At 36.6% G+C, this 20,781-nt stretch overlaps 1 protein-coding gene across 3 annotated transcripts in view; it reads right to left on the bottom strand.

Moving 5' to 3' along the window:
* Nucleotides 1-16,653: 16,653 nt before the first annotated feature.
* The window catches only part of LOC117563521 (glycine-rich protein 1), a 99,340-nt gene continuing 95,212 nt past the window's right edge, over nucleotides 16,654-20,781 (bottom strand). Inside the window, exons 1-4 of one of the 3 annotated variants that reach the window (XM_052002545.1) lie at nucleotides 19,154-19,183; nucleotides 18,126-18,496; nucleotides 17,075-17,158; nucleotides 16,900-17,016 (exon numbers count right to left, since the gene is read on the bottom strand). In XM_052002545.1, coding sequence (XP_051858505.1) covers nucleotides 17,097-17,158; nucleotides 18,126-18,496; nucleotides 19,154-19,164 — 444 coding nt within the window. In that variant the 5' untranslated portion in view covers nucleotides 19,165-19,183 and the 3' untranslated portion in view covers nucleotides 16,900-17,016; nucleotides 17,075-17,096. Of the gene's footprint in view, nucleotides 17,017-17,074; nucleotides 17,159-18,125; nucleotides 18,497-19,153; nucleotides 19,184-20,781 lie in introns of those variants that run through there. The other 2 variants (XM_052002547.1, XM_052002546.1) reach the window with 2 other exon arrangements.

Here is a 20,781-nt window from a genome sequence, read left to right as displayed (position 1 = left end):
GTATTGAAAACCAAAAAATATATTATTTTGGTTAAGAGTATTTCATCATTGATTTGTAATTGCAGCAGATTTTCAAGCTTAAACTTTATACAGTTAAATACTTTTAGTTTAAAATTATTTAAAGGATTATTAGTATTTTTTTTGGTTAAGAGTATTTCAACTTTGAGGAGTATAAAAAAAGGTCATTTGTTGCTTTTTGTTACTAGTGTTGTAATTGGTTTATTGGCAAACCATAAAAGTTGGAGCAATTTTTAATATACGCTTGTGTATGCCGATGTCTACATATGTACATATATGTATGTGTTTACATATACAAATATGTATGTGTGTATATAGTGCACATAAACTTTGGCATTATTGTTATGTTTGTTTAAACTTTTTGTCGAGCTCAATTAAAAATTGTTTATTTAATTCGAGGCAGTTGTGTGTTTTAATTTTAATTAAATACATATACCATACAAAATGGATGCATATAGTATATTTTTTTTAATGCATTTTGGAGAGTAGTCAACAATGAAATGCAGCACAATTGAATTTTCAAAGTGGAAATCGTGAATAATGCAAGTTTCCATTCTATAACGTAAAAGAGTTATAATACTCTCGGCATATTGACAATCAATTCGCATGCAATCATGATACGGAATAAATGCGTAGTTTATTTGATTTACGAATGCATGATTTAAATGCTATTAAAATCAAGTTTTCCAATTGCTATTTGAGTGTTGAACCGATGTGTTCTTCTTTTTGTTTCAACGTACTCATTAATTTAATGCTTGAATTAAATTAAAAATGTTAATGTTATATGCATAACTCTTTCATTTTCATTTTTTACTTTCATCCACTCGCAAATTTATCACAAAAAAATAAAGAGAAATTTCGCAGAAAAATCTAATGTCCACAATAATAGTGTTTAATGGATGGTATCTGAAACCCACATAAAAGTTTGAGCTACCAGTGTTGGCTACAGCATGCAATGTCTACTAACTTGTAATTCAATTTTTTTTTTCGGTTCATGAAAATGATGAAACCCGCTTTCAGCCACATTCCAATGTTGCTATCGTTCTCGTTGTCGGGTTGTCGGGTTGTCGGGTTGTCGGGTTGTCGTCGCCAAACATCTCATGGCATGCCAAAATAAAAGCCAATCTTCAGAGACGCCCACGCGACAAAACCCGAGACGACGTCGACGAAGAAGACAAAGTTGAGAAAGATGCGTTTAACTGTAGTATAAGATGATGGCCCAAGTCTCTGACTCTGACTCTCGACTCTGAGTCTGTCTTTGGGTCCGGTCTGTGCCGCTCCTTAGGCCCAGCCTTTGTTGTAGTAATATCAAGGCAAATATCTCAAATTTCAATGCACATGAAAACGAGGCAAAGTCTCAACAAAATAATATTCGTACAGTATACATATGTATAAAATCTCGAACAGCGGCCTGCTGGCACACATTTTAACTTCAGTTGAGAGCCCAGCCCAGCTCGGCTCAGCTCAGGAAGCTGCCGTTGCTGGACTGGAATCGGAACCATGACTGTGACTGAAGAATCTCAAGAGCGAGACAGAAAAGGTTCTCTGCCTCAATCTGAAGGGTTGTCCGTCCTGTTGCGTCGACGTCGTCGTCGTCATCGTCATCGTCGTGTGTGCCGCCCATCAAACAGAACAGCTAAAATGGTAGGAAGTCCAAATGTATCTTTGTATCTCATTTTGAGTATCTCTAAATATGCATGTGTGTGTGTGTGAAAGAGCTCTCTCTATGTATGTGGTTGTATGTGTATGTGTGTGTGTGTGTGTGCATGTGAAACCACAAAAAAGGCAAGTACTGAATGCACTGAAACTGGCTTGAAAACTCGACGCTGGCCTCACGGCTCACTTAGTCATCAACGCAGAGGGAAACCGCAACGTGTCCCATTTAAGAGAGCTAAGAGTAAAAAGATAGTGAGTGCTGCGTACCCCAATGGTCATAAAGCAACAGCCAAAAGCAACAACAACAACAACAACATCAGCAACATCAGCAACGGCAGGCGATATCCTTGAGTGCCCTGGACAGTGCCAGTGCCAGGCCATTAGCCGCAAACGAGAAATGAAGATTATCTAAAAGATACATGCGACGACGGACGATGGACGACGGACGATGGACGAACGAACAAGCGAATGAGCGAATGAGCGAACGAGCGAACGAGCGAGTTTCATTACAACCAAAAATTTTGCTATACCCTATACAAATACTTTTTGTGCAGTGCAGAATGCTAAAGAACTGATTTCGTAAAACAGATGGAAAAGAAAAGAAGCGGATAATATAGAAATTAGAGGTCGCTTTAGTTGAAGTTAAGTGAGTAGAGTGGAGTAGAGTAAAAAAACCTTTAAATTTATAGAGTTTAAGCGGTGATCGAGGCGTACTTCGATCCCTTAATATTATAATAATATAGTTAAGATTAGGAAAGAAGATCGCTTTCTTTTAAGTTTAGGTGAGTAGAGTGGAGTTAAGTAATGAAAATATTGTTTCATCTCAACTTAAATTTATAGAGATTAAGCCATGTTCAAGGCGTACTTGGATCCCTTAAAATTAATATAATATAGTTTAGAATTCTTTAATATACATTTTTTTACTAGATTATCCATATATTCATTTCATAGAGCATAATGGGATTATTATCTTAACAGCTCATTTTTTTTATCCGTATAGTTTGGGTATGATTATTATTTATTATTTTATTGAGTGCAGCTCAAGATTAGTCTCTTTCATATAATATAATTTTAAAGTGTCAAGTTATTTTTTTTACTGAGCTATTATAAACAGAGTTTAGTTTAATAGATCTTATTTTCAATAATAGCTTATATCATTATGTCATGCCATACCATATCAGAGTTAAGTATTTTCTATTCTTTTTGTTATAACTTGAAGAATAACTCAGTCCATAGAATTCTGTTTAATCCAATTTCATCTGAAACGGAAGATAATATTATATTTTCATAGTCTTTATGATAATTTAGAAAATAATCTTGTATTCTATCACAAGTAGATCTTATTATTTTCTACACTTTTAATGCCAACACAAATGAAAGTTTGCTACGCAGTAACTACAAGTCGAGCAAACTCAACTAGATCAGTCTTATGCAGTTGCTTTTTTTCTTTCTTGGTTGCTTTGTTTCAACGCCATTGTCTGGGCATCTTCCTCAGTCAGTTTTGGTGTCCGAAATGTAACTTATGCTGCAGCCAAAAGCTGATGGCTATGAGCCGCCTGCATTTCATTTCGCATGCATTAGTCGAAGAGGTGGAGAGAGAAGAGCAAAGGGGCAGGGGGAAGGGGGGCGCCCCTCGAGGTAAGATTGAGCCGGGCGCGAAGCGGCTTTTGTGGCCTGGCATTGGAGGCGCCATTGTTTGGCATACTTTGTACACACTCGCATCGCATAGGCTCGTATGCATATGACCATGTGTGTGTGTGTGTGTGTGTTTGTAGTTGCGCCTAGTTTTCGCATAGTTACAGTTACTGGCCGCCAGGCAGACAATGGCATACAAAAGCTGCAACTGCAACAATGTCGACGACGACGATGATGATGATGTTGATGTTGCCGATGATGATACTGAAGATGAAGATGAGTTGTGCTGTGCACATTGTATCGAACTTTTTTGTTGCCTTTGTTGCCCGTTGTTGTTGTTTGCGCTTTGTTGTGCATTGCATAATTGTTTTATTAGCTACATTTGCCTAAGCCAAAATCGGTGTCTAGTTTTGTCGTCACAACCAGCCAAGGACTGACTGCAAAAGCATTGTCATTGCACTGCCCATCGCCCCAACAAAACAAAACTGGGGAAAACTGAGGAAAACTGAGAAAACTGCTTTACAACATTGGCCACACAATTCGTTTGCCTCTGCTTTGCTTTACTTTGCTTTCGTTTGTTGCTGCTGCATCCATAAAGAGTAGATCAGGTCACATAGGCAACAATGCAACAAATCGGCACACATTCTTGCCTGCTACAACATTCTAGAGCCAGAGCTGTTTGCCATCAACTCCTACTTCATGGCAAAGGCTCTCTTTTGCATTTGCATTTGGTTTGTTAGGTGACATTGCTGCAATTTCATGAAGAACTTCTCTTTGCTTTGGTTTTTTCAGTTTTTGTCCAGCTTTGTTGACTCTTCATATTGTTTGCCAGCTTTAGCTTCTGCATTTCAATTTGAATGAAGTTTTATTAAATTTTTCGGGAATAAAGAATTTAATAATTGGCAGGATATCATTTATGAAACCAACTATGCAGGTAGAATTTTTAATAATTTAAAAGCCATTGAACAAAATAAAAATACAATAAATTGGAAAGTTTATTAAAACATAAATTGAAATTTTAAAACTAATTAAATAAGTCCAGAACATATTTTAAAGGAGTGTTGTTATTATTTCGCAGAGATATTTTCTTTGATTTCGTTTGCTCCATTTTTACACAACTTTGTTTGTCAGGCACCTTCTTCAATTGGAATGACGTTTTATTATATTTTTGGAAGCAATAATAATTTAATTTAATAATTGGCATCATATAATTTATGAAAACAACTATGCAGTTAGAATTTCTCATAATTTAATAGGTGTTAACTTAAAAGTTTATTAAAACATATTTTTAAGCTATAAATTTTAATTGTAAATATTTTTGAGTTTGTTTTTAGATTTTGTACTTTAGTTTTATTGCATTTTCAAGGTAACATAGTTTCACAATTTCAAGTTGAATGAAGTTTTATTATACTTTTACGATTAAACAATGTATTTCTATATATGTATATATATTTAAACTATACATTTCAGTTGCAACATTTTTCGATTTCGTTTCTTTAGGTTTGTTGCATTTTCTATGTATTTACTTTTCAATTTTAATGCAGTTTTATTATATCTTTGAGACAAAGAATTCAGCAATTGAAAAAATTGAAAACAATATAAATGCTACTGCAATTAAAGGTGTATATAATTAGAATTTATTAAAACATATCTTGAAACTATAAATTAATGTTAATGTTAAGGGTAACAAGTAAGAAAGCTTCATTCGAGTGTGCTCGATTGTTAGATACCCGTCATCCACGTTTAATTGGACCAAAACAATGCCGTATTATTCTAAAATTATACGAAATTAAAAACAGTAACGTATACCGACGGCTTTATTTGCTATATTTATATAGTACTATATTTAAAATATACCTTAGAGTGCTAAAACTACCAGATAGTCAGCCAAAGCAGCTATAACTCTATTCAAGTAGGCTTTTTTTTGCCATACAAAGTTATTTTTTATGTAATTTCTGCAATGTTTATCTGATCGCAACCAAATTTTCTGGAATCATAAATACTTTTCTTATTATCTCTCTAGATTAAAATTTTTTTTCGTTTCTTCAATTTCAACAGATTGTAACTCTAAGCCATTTTAAATTTTCAAATTGATAAAATTTCTAAAGATTTTTGAGTCTATTTAAATGCTAAATTCATATTCCTTATATTTTAGCCCTCAGTTTTTGTACATCTACAATTTTTAAGTTTTTTAAAGAGCACAAATTTGAAAATTTATTAATAATGTACAAAGGGCATTGTGGTAAAGATATCTAGAAAGTTCTCTGCAAGTTGCATTGAATTTAAAGTGTCTTAACATTCACAACCACACAACTCAACTCTGATGTGAAATGAAAAGACTGCAAAAGAGTTGCAAGCAAGTAAAGTGAAGTAAAGTAAATAAGCAGCTATAAAAAACGCGAGAAAAAATATAGTGACTACAACAGCAATAATAACAAGAGTAATAGCAACAACAGGAACAGCAGCAGCAGCAGTAATAATATGAACAACGACAACAAACGACCGCATTGCCGGCTGCTGCTTTGATCAATCAACCGTCAAAATTATAGCTGCATGTTGTTGTGCCCCGTGCCACCATCAGAGCAACCGACCATCAGATCGACCGCCAGAGCAACGCGAGTCGACTCCAGCGGGAGTCGCGGATGCAATTACAAGCATTTCCACGTGCCGCTTCATTGGAGCTCAGCTCAGCGGTGACTGACTTCCCTCCCTTCTCTCCCTTCCCTTGGCTTACTCCCTCTCACGGTCAGTTATTTGCCTGACAGTAGCCGTTAGTTAGTTAGTTAGTTAGTGCCCACACTCCCCTCCCCTCTCTCGCTTTCGCCCACTCCATTTCGACCTGCTGTCGCTGGCCATGGCTAAATAGAAATTTATTGGTCACTGGCTTACGCCCAATGCAACGAAAGGTAATCGAGTGTGTGTCTGTGTGTGTGTGTGTGAAGTGCACTGAAAGAAAAATAAATTGACTGCATAATTAGGTCTGGTAATGTTTTATGATTGCACATAAGTAGATACCAATATCAATATTGAAATGCAAATGACAAGCAAATTAAAAAGCATGCGCAATTCACACTTTGCTCTTGATTGAAAAATATATGCGTAAAATTTAAATATAAATGAAATACAAATTGCTGCGGAGAGCAAATTATGCACGTTCAAGTGTAAAATTTGTTCAAGAAAAATAAATAGAATGCATCGATTTTCAATAATAATGAAATGCAATCTGATCGAAAAATGAGCTTTTAAGGGGCATTTATATTAATAAAAAATATGTGCTTATTATTTTTAATGATTGAACGTAATATAATAACTTATAATATATACAAAATTGATGAGTGCTAGCTTGGTCATCAACTTTATCAAAAATAAAAGTTTATGATACTATTTTTTACATTTAACAGGGTTTTAGTTTTTGTCCAAGTTAGAAAAAGAAACGAGCAACAACATTTTTATACCCGATACCCATAGGGTAGAAGGGTATTATAACTTAACTATAAAGTATATATATTCTTGATCAGCGTCAACATCCGAGACAATCTAGCCATGTGCGTTTGTCTGTCTGTGTGTCTGTCCGTCTGTCCGTCGATCCGTAATTTTTCGACAGGATTTGTTATATTTGCACGCAGATCAAGTTTGTTTCAAATTTTTGCCACGCCCACTTCCGCCCCCACAAATCAAAAAAATCGAATAACAAGCGTAATTTTAAAGCTAGAGTTGCGAATTTTGGTATATACAATAATAACTATTCTAGTTATGATTCCTGATTATGGCTGCGATCAGGTAAAAATTGTCGAAGTTATTTAAGAAATACTTTTGTATGGGCAAAAACGCCTACTTGCTAGGGGTCTGAGTTGCTTTGGCTGATAATCTGGTATATTGTGCCGTCTATGGTATATACTATATACCATATCAGTACTATACTATACTATATCGGTATTATATCAATATACCAAATATACCAGTTGGTATATTCTTAGTATTATTGTAGTATATTAGGTATATTATGAGAAAAATACCGCAAAATATATTTCTTTTATTCAAAATGGGTAGCGGGTATCTCACAGTTGAGTACACTCGACTGTAGCTTTCTTACTTGTTTGCTCAAAAATAGTATAAAACTGGTTGGTTGATCAGTAACTGTCTGACTAGCATCTATTTTTATTACTTTGATAAGGGTTTTTATTAACTTTTACATATTCATTAGTGTGCTTGCAATAGGAGTTTAAAATATGAAGTAGAAATCATCAACTAATGTTTAACTGTTTTTCCAGTGTTGTTTAGGTTTTTATTAGTGGTGTTTTAAATATGAAGGTTCATTGTTAATGTAATCCTTGTTCAAACAGATGTTAAACTGTCAGATACATTTACTATATGTTATGTGTTCCATATGCTTAGCTATGTTTGTTTACACATCAAAAACATAATTATAAATGTAAACTCAGCTTTTTAGTGGGACATTTCAATCAAGTAAATTGAGAATGATTTGTACCTCATGTAAATAAAATTTACTACTAAAATGGTTTGAGTTGCGATGCATAATTTATGGCATATTCTTTGGCAATTAGTTTTCCAATTTTATTATAGTGGTTTTTTTGGCAGACTTGACACATGACTGATTTTATTGCCGGCCTAAAGAGGGCCACATTCGAAGAAGGCGTTGTTGACCGAGTTAAATTAACAATTAAGTTGGCATAGAAACGAACGTTTTTTCTCAGTGTATGTGTGTGAGTGGAGGGGTTGTGGGCTTGTGGGGTGGCAGCTGGCAACTGTTTTGTCGTCAACACTATCGTAGTTGGCTGTTGCAGCTTGCTGCTCAAGTGTCCACTCACATATGCAACAGCAGCAGGAGCAGGAGAGGACGACAGAGGAGGAGAAGAGTTGGGGGCGGCTTTCCTGTTAGGCCTAGGCCAGGATGGTTGTGATTATGCGCCCAGCGTGGCGCATAATACAGCTAATCTGGGGAATTAGGTAAAAAAAGCTGACAAAAGGCAAACAAGCGGCAGCCAAGTGGCTGCAAGTTGCAAAGCGAGAACGAACAGGAGAAGCAGCAATGCAATTTTGTATCCTATTACGTAAAGTAACTGTCAAGTCGTTTAGGCAGCTGGACGAGCAGCAACAACAGCAGCAACTGAAAGAGAGATGGCAGCAGCAAGTAGAGCAAGAACTCGAAGCTACTCAGCGCGCTTATCTGGGCAGGCAAATGTCCCTTTTATTTTTTTTTGTGCCAGAAACTGTGTGAAGGATTTACGCACAAAGGAAGCGATATGGCGATGGGCAACAGCCAGAAAGCGGAGCCAAAAGTAGCTAAGCGAATTAAAAAAAGAGAAAAAAACGAAGTCAACTCGCAAGTAAATTAAATGAACAGCCAGCGGAATGAGAAGGCGACACAGTCGAAGAACGAGCAAGATAGATAGAGATGGAGAGATGAAGAGACAGAGAGACTAAAGACTGCGATTCAGACTCAGGCTCAGACTGACTGCCTGATAAGGCGCTAAGCCTCGACGATGCCGTCAGCGACGCGCAGCAGCAGCAGCCGGGAGAGAAAAATGTTTTTAAAAATGAAATCACTTTTAATGAGTCATTCAAGTGGCATGAAAGCGGATGGAGAGCGGGCTGCAGCAGCAAAGCAGACTTGCCACTTGCCACACGACTCTCGGCTGCTAGCATAAAAATAATAATTTTTACAGAGCAACAAACAAAAAGTGTATAAATATATATATATATGAAGAGGAAGGCAAAAGGCAATAATAATTTCGCGTTGTGGACGCTGAGAATGAGGACGATGGAGGACATGGATGTTGCAGGAAGCGCCAGTCGCCAGTTGCCCGCTGTCTTGCCTCCCGCTGCCCGGTATCCGTTGTCCGTTGTCCGCTGTCTGTTGTCAGTTAGCAGTTGCCGCCGTCTCACAGGAAATCACAAGCATCCCTGGCAACAACGTGGCATCATCCTCCTCCTCCTCCTCTTGATGTTGCTCCACAAACAATTGAGGCAGCAACAAGTTGCCTCTCTCTTTAGCCGACTCCTACGGCCATTTCACTTTGCTTTTCATTTTATTACTAATTTTTTATCATTTTTGTTGTTCTCGTTGGTATTTTTGCAGTTGCTTCTTTATTTTTTTTTTTTTTTTTTTTTTTTGCAAGCTTTGCAAATTATAACGACAGCTACCGAAGTCAGTCAGGTCCTAAAGGAAGCGGTTGTCCAATCGGCAATGTGGCAAGAGCAAGTGGCAGTGGCAGTGACAGGGCAGGGGCATGAGCAGGCTGTATGCCACAGACAGTGTGGCAGGCGAATGGACACTTAATGAAACGCAACGACAACAAATTGTTTAAACATTATTTGCGCTGTCATATTTCAGTTTCATTCTTTGTTTCCTTTCATTCTCTCTCTCTCTTCAGCAGACTTCAGTTACTTTTCTCATTTTCTTTTACTTCACTCGTGTTTTTTTCACTCTGCGCTTTCTTCTTCATAAGTATTATTGCACATAAACAGCCATTACAAAGCACATAATGAGCTGAGCTGAGCCCCGCAGCGGCAGAGTTAACACGGACTAAGCACTTGAAATGCTTGTTAAACTCAAATTATGCAAACTTCAGTTCAATTATTAACAAGAATGATGCGATATATTCGCCTGCTTGCACATCAAATGGCCAAATTAATGAGTAATGCTTTTTCCCATTTAGTTTTACTCGCTCTCATTCTCTCCCTCAGCACAAAAACTTCCCACTTTGTAATCAAGCTTGCTCATAATTTGCTTGTAATTGAATTGGATGTATTATTGATAAGATGTGCTTAGTAATATGAATGTTCAATTGTATGAAATTTTATGTTAATTTCAAGCAGACTATTCAGAGATTTGATTCGCATTTGCTGCAATCATAAATGTTAAAGAATCATCTTCACTTTACTTACATAAATAGGCATAAATAAATATATTAATATAAATATATTTGCTTCAGCTTTCAATGCAATAAATTTTATACTTGTAAATGCAATTGTGATTACTATTGATGTTGACATGAAAGTATTTAAGAGTATTCCTAATAATAATGAATGAAATAGAGTATGGTACTATATTATAAATACATTAATACAAGATTCTTGAACTTCTTATAGTTTAAAAATATTTTTGAAACGCTTCCTACAATTCACCATAACTTGGACTACAAACCGAACAATAAAGAAAGCTACAGTCGAGTGCACTGAATGTGACTGTGAGATATCGGCTAGTCATTTGCAATATAGGCAAAACATTGCAGAATTATTCCCAAAATATAGAAATATTTAAATATTCCGAAGGCTGTATTTGGTATACCCATATAGTACTACATTCAAAATATACCATAGTGAACCTAAGCCACTGAGATCCGAAGCAGCAGCAGTCTTTTGCCATATAAAATTAATTCTTACAATAGATTAAAATTTACAGTTTCCCGATTTTATTTGTCGGCGTGGTAAGAATCTAGAACTAACTTGATCTTCGTGAAACTACAGCCAGTGCTTGAAAAAAGGTCTTTTCAATACAGACAGACGGACAGACTGATAGATTAACATTTCTATATAGTCTCGACTGTTGATCGAAAGATCGCAGAAAATCGTTCTGCGTGATTAATTCAATTTCTGAAGCCACAAAGTTATATCACCCTTCAACACTAAGGGTAGCGGGTTTAATAAAGATGAAGCTCATTGATTTTTAAATCTATAGTATCTTATATAATGCGATTTTTCAATTTTTATGCTGAAAACGATATTTTGAACACTTGCTTTATAATGAACAAATGTAAACATATAGTAATGTAGTGAAAAATACTTGATAACAGTATAGTTAGCAATTTTAATTGGTTCACTTCTAATATTGTTAATCAAAAATCGTCTTAGTCTAAGCAAAATTTTCGGTCTTACTTTATAGATTATAGGAGGCAAGAAGGCGTTTCAAAGCTGTCTTAGTGACCTCCTCAAAAGTTGATAAGGTTGTAAAAAGCGTTCCTTTTTCTTTAAAATCCAAAACACACCGTTGTAAGCGTAAACAGCCTGCAAACGAGCTTAGGGCTGTCTATAATTGAAAAGATATTGTAAGTAATCAACAAACCAATTCTCTTCTAAGTGACATCTCTCACTTTAACTGAATGTGTCGCATGGCCGCCGGATCCAAGCGCTCATTGGACTCGAATTCGCCCTTTACATCGATGGGAGGTCTGCGTTTGCGTTTGCCGCAAGCCATGAAATCGTACAGATCATAGATGTCTCTGAAAAACAATTTAATTACAGTTCCCAAATGAGAGCGATCTGTTTGAGCTCATCATAGGTGTTATTGATGAACGATGAAAAATGATATGTAGTAGATGCGTGTGCTTGCAGGATTCGATTTTGGCAAGTCTACGTACTCTGAATTGCTGATGATAGCGTATTGCAAAACTCCATATGACCATGCCACACTTGGCATACTATACGCCATAAGAACGGTGAAGAACATCAAGAGGAATCCGGTCATTTCCTTTTTACACTCGTAAAATTGAGTAATTGAGCAATTAATAAGAAAATTAAACTACTGAATGAAGTGCGAAACAAGTTTAGAAGCGTGACAGGAATTAACAAGATAAGATTTCTAAAAGGGTAATCAATTAAAAAGTATCTTTTGAGCTTACCTTTTGCGGTATTTGGTATATTTTAAAATGTTTTGCTTTTATTCAAAATGGGTAGCGGGTATTTAAATTTTGGTACAGACAATAATAACTATAGCATTTATGATTCTTCAGATTTTTTTTCTGATCGGATAGAAATTGTATAAGTTATTAAAGAAAAACTGATGTGTGGCAAACTACGCCAACTGCAATGGGATCATAGCTGCTTTGGCTGACAATTTGGTATATCTTGAGCTCTATGATATATTTCGAATGTAAAACTTCATAGATTCGATTGATTTTAGTATATTTACAGTATATTATTCGGAATATTTTAGGAATATTACGGTACTGTTTTGCTTTTAATCAAATTCAAATTTTAATTCATTATTTAACAAATTATTAGTTTTGTGTGGAAATCAAAAACAGTTTTCAAAGCAGGGCAAATCAATTTGCTATAGATTTCAACTGCATGTTCATCTCTATAAAGTTTCAAGTATCTAACTTGAAATGCTGTTTCGCTTGGAATGTGTATTGTTAAGCCAACTGTAAATGATTTCACAAAATGTACTTTGTCTGCAAACATTGTTGTCATTATCATTTAATATATATTTTCCTGTCATTTAATTTTCATTTCTTTTTCGCACTGCTTTTCCTGCTGCTTAATCTCCATCTCTCACTTGCTCGCTATTGCTTTCTCTATCTCAATGCTCAATGTCAAGGGGGCGAGAGTTCCTTTGTCAAAGTTGCTTTTAGGGTGCTTTGTTTTTCGCGCCAGAGCTTTGAAAATGATTTTGTAAAACGCGATGCCAAATAGAAAATCATCATAATTTTCGTTTATTACGAGAGTTTTTACCCATTTTGGTTGCTGTCGCTGCTGCAACTGTTGTTGCTATTACCCTGTTTTTTTTTTCGTTTTCTCGTTTTTCGGTTTTCCAGTTTTGTGTTTTACTTATTTTTTTCGTATTTTATGGACAAAGTTTGTCAGTTGGCAACGTTGTTGCTTTAATTGCCATTGTCATGATGGTTTGTCCTTGTTGTTGTTGTTATTATTGTTGCTGTTGCTCTTGTTAGAGTCATTGTACTGAGTGTCCCCACAGCTGGGCCAAAAGCAAAGTCTCGGTCTCTGCTCATCAAGTCAATAGAATGGCAAAAGCAACTTTCCAACTCCTTTGATTTGTTTTGCACAACAACGCCAATGGAAGGAGAAAAGAAAAACATAACATAGAGCAAAGTGGAATGGAAGCAAAAACTTTGAAAGACACTTGCCAGCAAATGCGGCCCATACCTTAAACACCATGGACAACGTTAAAAGGTGTGCTGAACTTTTATAAGCCAAAACATTTTTGAGTTATTAATGGAAAGTTGTTTTGCACTCCACACTCTCTGCTCTCTAACTCCTTCTCTCTCTTTCTCTGGCTTATATAAATAGAAGTGCTAACTAAATGTTATGTTTTCATTATGCTTAGAGATTGTGGTAGTAGAAGTAGGAAGTGAGGCAACTTTTTGGCCAACTTGCAGCCAGCAGTTTCTAACTCTATCTGTGGCTTTTGTTTTCCTCCAGGTTATTGGCTTAGAACATTTTTTTTTTTTTTTTTTACTTTTTATTACTCGTAGTTTGTTTTGTCTTATACACACATATACTTTATGTCGAGTCCAATTTGTTTGCATAAAGTGCAGTTTTTAACTAACTTGTCTAACGCAACTAATGAAAAGATTTGTTATTAGTTCAGCAGGTGCAAAAAGTGGCGGCCCAACTTTTGTCTACGGATTTATATACGGACGGACAACAGACCGGGTAAGATGGACGAAAGTAAAAGAGTGCAACAACAACTTGGGGAAAAAAGTAAATAAATATTTGAAGAACTTTTTATGGCCAGGCGATTTGTTTGGTTCGCAACTTTTCAAAAGGACTTTGCGCAAAAAAACAAAACAAAAAAAAACCAAACTTTTCTTGCACTGCAAATTTCTGCAAAAAAGTTTTGTCTTAGAAAATTGATCAGGTAATTTTCAAGCTAATTTAACAATAAATTGTGAAATGTTCTTAACTCAAAAGCAGATGACATGGCCATTGTCAACTGAACTCGTTTCTATTTGAAATCGGATAGCTCTTTTGTCTGTGTCTTCGAGCAAATTGTTTCGTTGTCCAAATATTTCTCGTATAATTTAATAATAAAAGTCATTTAAAGTCGTGTTTTGTGTAGGCCCCAAAATGATCGTGTTTTGGCTTTGTTCGCAGTCAATTGACATATTAAGTTACCGATGGAGATTTGGTTGTTAATCTGCTATTTTTAGTCGATAGTTTTAGATAATTAAGTCAACTTGAAAAGACGCCTGTCGCAACTGATTGATTGACTTTATCTCTTCTTAGTTCGTTCCTTATCAACACTTTGCCTTCACTCCAGATCTTTCTCTCTTCGACTCTCTGTCGATGCTATGTTTGGCTATCTTGATGCAGCGAACGCATAAAATACGACTGACTATCTTATGCCACACAAAACAAGCCAAGCCAAGAGACGATGGCATTAAACACGTTTTAGCTGCATTTCACGTAGGCCGCAGCGTTATCTTTATTGATGCATTTGCTTGCAGGCAACTTGCTTCCTGCTCTGCTCTGCTCTCTGTCGTCTAAACACGCTAGCTGGAGTCCAACTTGAAATGAGAATTATTTGATTTGCTATTTTTTGTTGTTGATTGTGCATTTAACAAACACAGCATTTTATTAGCTTAATTAAAAATTCTTGTTTAAATACATTTTTGTAAAAGATTAAATCGCAATAATAATAAACTATTTGCATGCCAAGCCATGTACATATTTGCATAGTCAATATAAATATTTTACGTTTTAATATCCAAATAAATTTATTGATTTGTATAAAATTAATTAATTAGAAATGCAATAACACTTTCTGTTATACGCTTGCATAGCGTATTGAAATATGCAATCTACATAATTCAGCAAAGAGCAATGCATTAAAGGGAACTGAATTGAACTCATGAAGAAGTAAGTAACAATATTATTAAATTTCCAATTAATTTAATTCCTAATATAGAAATTTTATTTATTGCAGATTCTGAAAATCGACGATGGATTTAGAGAGAATTCATAATACTTATATTTTACCTAAATTAATTATAGATTTACCTTTTACTGATAATTACCTTACTTACTAATTTACTATTTTGAGAATAATAAATATTTATTCAAAATCGATGGGATATCAATGTTGACCGCCTGGCATAGTCGAATGTTTGTTATCCAGAACCTACATATCTCAATTTAGAAGCTCTACAAATGTGCTCAAGTTTATAATTTACTTAAGCTCTACCTCAGCCATATCCTCAAGGATTTCGAAAGGACATACCATTTTGTAATTGTAATACAAAGGGCTATCAAATTGCATTAAAAAATTTTCCATTTTGTATTAAAAATTTTTCGAAAAATTTTCTAAGGGGGAGGCATGAAAAATTGGCCAAAAATTGAAAAAGTCCTTGTAACTCAGCCATTTGAAGGACTATCGGGATGTCCTTTGGCACACAGATAGTACTACTCAAACCAAGTAGGATCGTAAAATCAAAAGGACGAATATCCTGCCAGCAGCAAAGTTACAAGGACTTTTTAGAAAACAAAAAATTGCTTATATCTCCGCCATATCCTGTCCGATCCTGGTAGGATAGGTGTCAATCAACTCGAATTGAAAAGGGCTATCATTGTGCCAAAGGACATCCAAATCGTCCTTGTAGTTCTCGAGATATCCTGCATTTTGTGAATTTCGTAGTTTTCTCATGAGCCACGGGCCAAAAAAATTCAAGTGTTGGACTCTTAGATGACACCATATTTTTTTGATGCCAATCGAAAGAGTTGTTGTCTGTGAGTCCAGCAGTCTATGTCCTTTGTAAATGCGTAAGGATATGCCCGAGATAAAGACATTTTTCATCAAAGGATACGATATTTATTTGAAAGCTATTTGATTGATTATTCTAATATTCTATGATGCAGAGTTTATTTATAATATATCGAAGTAAACTATAAAAAACAGTACGAATGTCCTTAAATCAAGCAAGGTTAGAGCACCTATTTCTGTGAAGTAAATTGGCTATAGCTTGGTTTTATACTCTCTGAAGTAGGCTTGCATGATGTCATACAATTCATTTTGGCATGGAATATTGAAGGATCAAAGGACATTCTATTATTTATTTCCAGCTATTTCGTGATTACTGCCGTTTGCCTTAGACGGATCTAAGGATAATATGTTTTTAACTTTATACTGCCGGACTATAGCTCGGATATATTCTTAATGATCTTGGCGATTAACATATCATCTAACTCATCTTGGCATAGACTATTGAAGGATCAAAGGACATTCAATTCGTCCTGCTTGTGCTTCATTTTAATGAAATTGTGTTTTGGTGTTTGCCATAGAAATAATACATACGACATGAAAGTTCAGTTTAATAAAGTTTACAATTTATTAACGACAAGTTATAACAAGTTCGATTTTAGTAAGAGTGATTAACATTCGTTCTTAGTGAATCTGGTTACAATTTTGTATTAAAAGCCATTTATAAATATGACTAATTTAAGTTGATATGTGAAGTATCCAATAGATTAGCCTCGTTTATTGTATTCGCCTGCAGCCTGCCCGTATGAAGCGCTTTGTGAGTCGAGTCACCTACATGAAACAAATGTGTCAAGAGTGTGATTAACCAAAGTTGCTCTGGAGAAGTGCTCTCAATAAAACTTACCACTTGGTTGTTATTGAGGTTTGCCCGGTCAGTGTCAATGCTGCCATCCAAAAAGAGAGTCGACGTCGTCTTCAGCAGCTGCTCCTAAACCGTTGATAAATGCTGGCTGGCAAATCAATCATGCGGCTGCTTAAGCTGGCAAACTGACAAACTGGCAACTGCTGCAGCTGTGTTTAGTTGTGTATCTTCTTCGTTTCTTGTTTGTCATTTCAGTTGTAGCTTGCCGCATTGCAATGTCACCCGCATGCATTAAAAATTATCGTAACGAAAATCACTTGTGGAGGGTAAAGAAGTTGATCAAATATTCGTATAATTTGATTAATAGTAGAGGAAGTGCAAAAACCTGGTCAGTGTGTAAAATGAATAATTTATGTTATAAAATGCAAATCAAAATTAATTACATTGGAAAACATTTTCCACTGATTACGAGCTCATCAATTTGTAATGAGCAGCAGGCTGTGAGCTGGAAAATAAGAAATTTTTGCCTACGCATATTTAAAATATTTAATGCTGAAAAATATGTAAGTATATATATGTTATGGTTATTTATGTGAATTATTCAATAAGCTGTAAATTAAAATCAATAGATTAATTATTATAATTATTATTCGGCTGCTCCTCCAGTATCCAGAATCCAGTATTCCATCCAAACCAAAACCAAACTACAACAAAAGCAAGTCACAGCGCCTGTGAAAGATAAACAGAACAGAGGAGAAAATACCAAAGGAAGCTGCCGGAATCAGGCGAGCCACATTATATATGTATGTAATGGGGAGGTGTGTGTATTGGGGATTTGTTGAACGACGACGCCGCCATTGGGGAGTTGCTAATAAAGTGAAGTCACAATGCAACGACTAGCAGATACTCAGTATTGAAGTTGGATAACTGAAGCATACCTCTTAGGAGCACAGCAAACGTGTGCAGGGTATGCAGAAAAAAGAGTGCTAAAATGTAGTTGAAAAGGTTAAAAGAGACGGAAAGAGAAAGGGGGAGTTGCAGCAGAAAATAAAAGAAAACATAAAAGAAAAATATAGAGAAAAGCTGAAGCTAAAGCTCAGCAGAGTACACGGACCCGAGTCAGGTGAAAATGGATTCTGAAAATTGGGTTAATTGATGCTTAGTGTGTGTGTGTTTTGCCAGAGAGTGTGTTGTGTGTGTGTGAGTGAGTGTTAAGTATATAAGAGCCGAGTGGGGCGGTTGGGCGTGGTTATTTAGCTAAAAGTGGCTAATAGTTTTTTGCCCAGCCAACAGAACGCAAGCGGAAGCGGAAGTCGGAAATGCGCACAAGAAATTTCAACCACACTCACACACATAAACTCTTCTCTGCTTTTGTGTATATGTATTTAATTGGGGCTAAAATGGCGGCGTCACCTCAACATTTAAGAGCTAGGGAAGCAGAGCTGTTGCTCTACATGTAATTAGCATTAAACCATTTTGTCGAATTATACACACCGGGACTGCCCAGATCCGTGAGATTGGCATTGAGGGCGCCAGGCGGCAATCCTGGCCCAGCTGCTGCTGCACCACCGCCACCGCCACCTCCAGCTCCACTTGCTGCACTTGCACCTCCTGCTGCACCAGCTGCTGCCGATGGTCCATTGCTGTTGCCATTGCTGTTGCTGCTGCTGCTGGTTGCTGCCGCACCGAGAAGCATCCAGAGGAGCAGGAGCAAATGCAGCATCGATAATCTAAGCGGCGATGACCTCATTTTGCAATTTGGTATTTTTGCTATGTGTTTGTTGTATTCCAGCAACGGCAGCATCAACATGTTCCATTTGTTGTTGCTTATCCGTGCGGCTCTGTTGGCGCCAATTGTGAATGCTCTGCAAATGAAAGCAAAAATAAAACCAGTTGAAAATGCGTTAAAGGATTTCACGTATTGATTTTTGCCCTCTCTGTGTTATTGTGCAAAAGTTTTCAAAACGTTTCGATTGCTCTGGCGACACTTTAGACCCCCCGAAAAGTATCTTGCGGATGCACAACTTCTTGTTCTGCAAATGACACTTTGAAATGTTGCGCTTGGCTTACTGACACTTTAGGTGAACTTCTTAGCATAGTTTTTTTTGTGTGCACAAAAGTATCTCGCGTTGCTTCAATCAATATTTCTCACTCTTTTTTTTGTGCAAATGTATCTTTCACTGTCACCGACTGCGTTGCGTCTATAAATTGCATTTTTGGCACGTAAATTTCGCAGCATTTTTATGCAGTGCACGCGGCGTCATTGTCATTAAACACTCGCGAATCGCGACACACCCACAAAGAAAAAAAAAGGTAAATGTATCTTGCCGATACAATTGCAGAAATTGCATTTATTTTCGCGATTGCTTTGCTACGTTTTTGCTGTTGCTGTTGTCGTTGACTTGACGGCTTTTTAAATTGTATCTCACAGATACGACTGGCGCTTTAAATTATCGATTTTGTATGTTGTTGTTTTTTGTGTTTTAGCTTGGTTTATAACATTGCGCTACGCTTCGTGCCACCTTTTAAGCATTGTCGTCGCTCCTTGTTGCTGTTGTATGTTGCTTTGCTCCTTGTTCGAGTTGTATCTTTGTTTATATTTATGCATTGCACTTGCGCCCAACTGGCTCTGTTGTCTGCTGTTTTGTTACATTTATAAATGGCTTACAGCACATGTGGCACACACACACTGTTCGACACACACACGCATAGCTGTGGCTACAATTTGTAACTGTAGCGCATTTATAAATGTGGCTGCTACTCCGCTGCTCTTGAGAGTCCTTCTTGGTTCACTCCGTTCACACTCTTCTCCCTCTTTGTGCTGTTGTGCTGTTGCCTTCTGCCAATGTTTACACGCTCAACAACTTTTTGTTGGTCGTCAACAAACCATCATCAAGCAAGCAAGCAAGTAAGCAAGCGTCTTATCAGCGTTGCTGTTGTTGTTGTTGTTGGTCCTGCGGTTCCTTTTCGATATGGTTATACGACTGTATTTGATTTGTGTCTGTGTGTGTGTGCTCTGCTTCCCCTTTTTTTTTCTTCTTTCGTTTCCTTTTGAGAAAACGTGCTCACATGCGATTCTCTTGAATTTTCAGCGTCTGTCGCGCTTTTGTGTTGTTTCAGTCAATTGACGCATTTTAAAAACGCATAAAATTGCTTTATGTTTGCCTTTCCATTTCGGCTTTTCTTTCCCTCAGCTTCTCCTACTCTCCTGCGCCTTTTTGTTTCGCTTTTCCACCCTCGCTTATCCGCATCGCATCGCGTCGCGTCAATTTATGCAAAAGGCGCCGGTCTTGATGATGCATATGACAAGCAAAACGCTTCTGGGCCAAGAAGCAAACTGCAGCTGCAAGTCAATTCTTCCTTCTTCAGTTCCTCCTTCTTCTTCTTGCGAGTTCTCTCTCTCTCTCTTTCTGAGTGTGTCTCCTTTGTCTTCCCGCGGTTAAGTATCTGTAAGTGGCGCATAAGTGGAGAAGAAAATGTTATTGATGATTTATTTGCATTTGGCATTGATATATGCTAATGTTTCTTTTTGTCCCTGCCTGTCTGTCTGTCTGTCTGTATGTCTCTGTCTGCCTCAGGTCTCTCTCGTCTGCTTTCTTTTCTTAATCTAACTGTGAACACCAAAAAAAAAAAGGTTGTGGAAAGGAATTTGTTATCTTTTGGCTGTTCGAATTGAATGTGTTTTTCAATTTTTCATGCACGCTCTCAGCTCAGGAAAATTATTATGGCATTTTCAAGTCATTTTTATTTGCATTTCGTGATTTCGTATAGACAGATAAGCCAACAACACACAGACGCAGATGAACCAACCGAAGCAGAACACTGAACCAAAAAAAAAAAACGATTCATTCGATACGGAATGCTGTGTGTTGTCTCTCGTTTTTTTCTGTCTGCCTGTCTGTCTGTCTGTGACAACTCTCAAATATTTGATTTAATTCCCTGACATACAATTAATCACTCTGCACCTTTTACGAGCTAAAAAGTCCCAAAGAGTCGAGAACAAAAAACATGAACAGATACGAACCCGTTGCGCCTAAGGCAAAGACTTCTAGAGAAGTTGCTCATAGTTGATGGTTGCGTTTATTTGTTTATAATTAAATATTATTTGGCAGCCCAAATGAGACAGCCAAAGAGCAACCGGAATGGCATT

Source organism: Drosophila albomicans, chromosome 2L, assembly GCF_009650485.2.
Source record: "Drosophila albomicans strain 15112-1751.03 chromosome 2L, ASM965048v2, whole genome shotgun sequence".
Classification (NCBI taxonomy): domain Eukaryota; kingdom Metazoa; phylum Arthropoda; class Insecta; order Diptera; family Drosophilidae; genus Drosophila; species Drosophila albomicans.
This window is presented reverse-complemented; position numbering and strand designations above follow the sequence as displayed.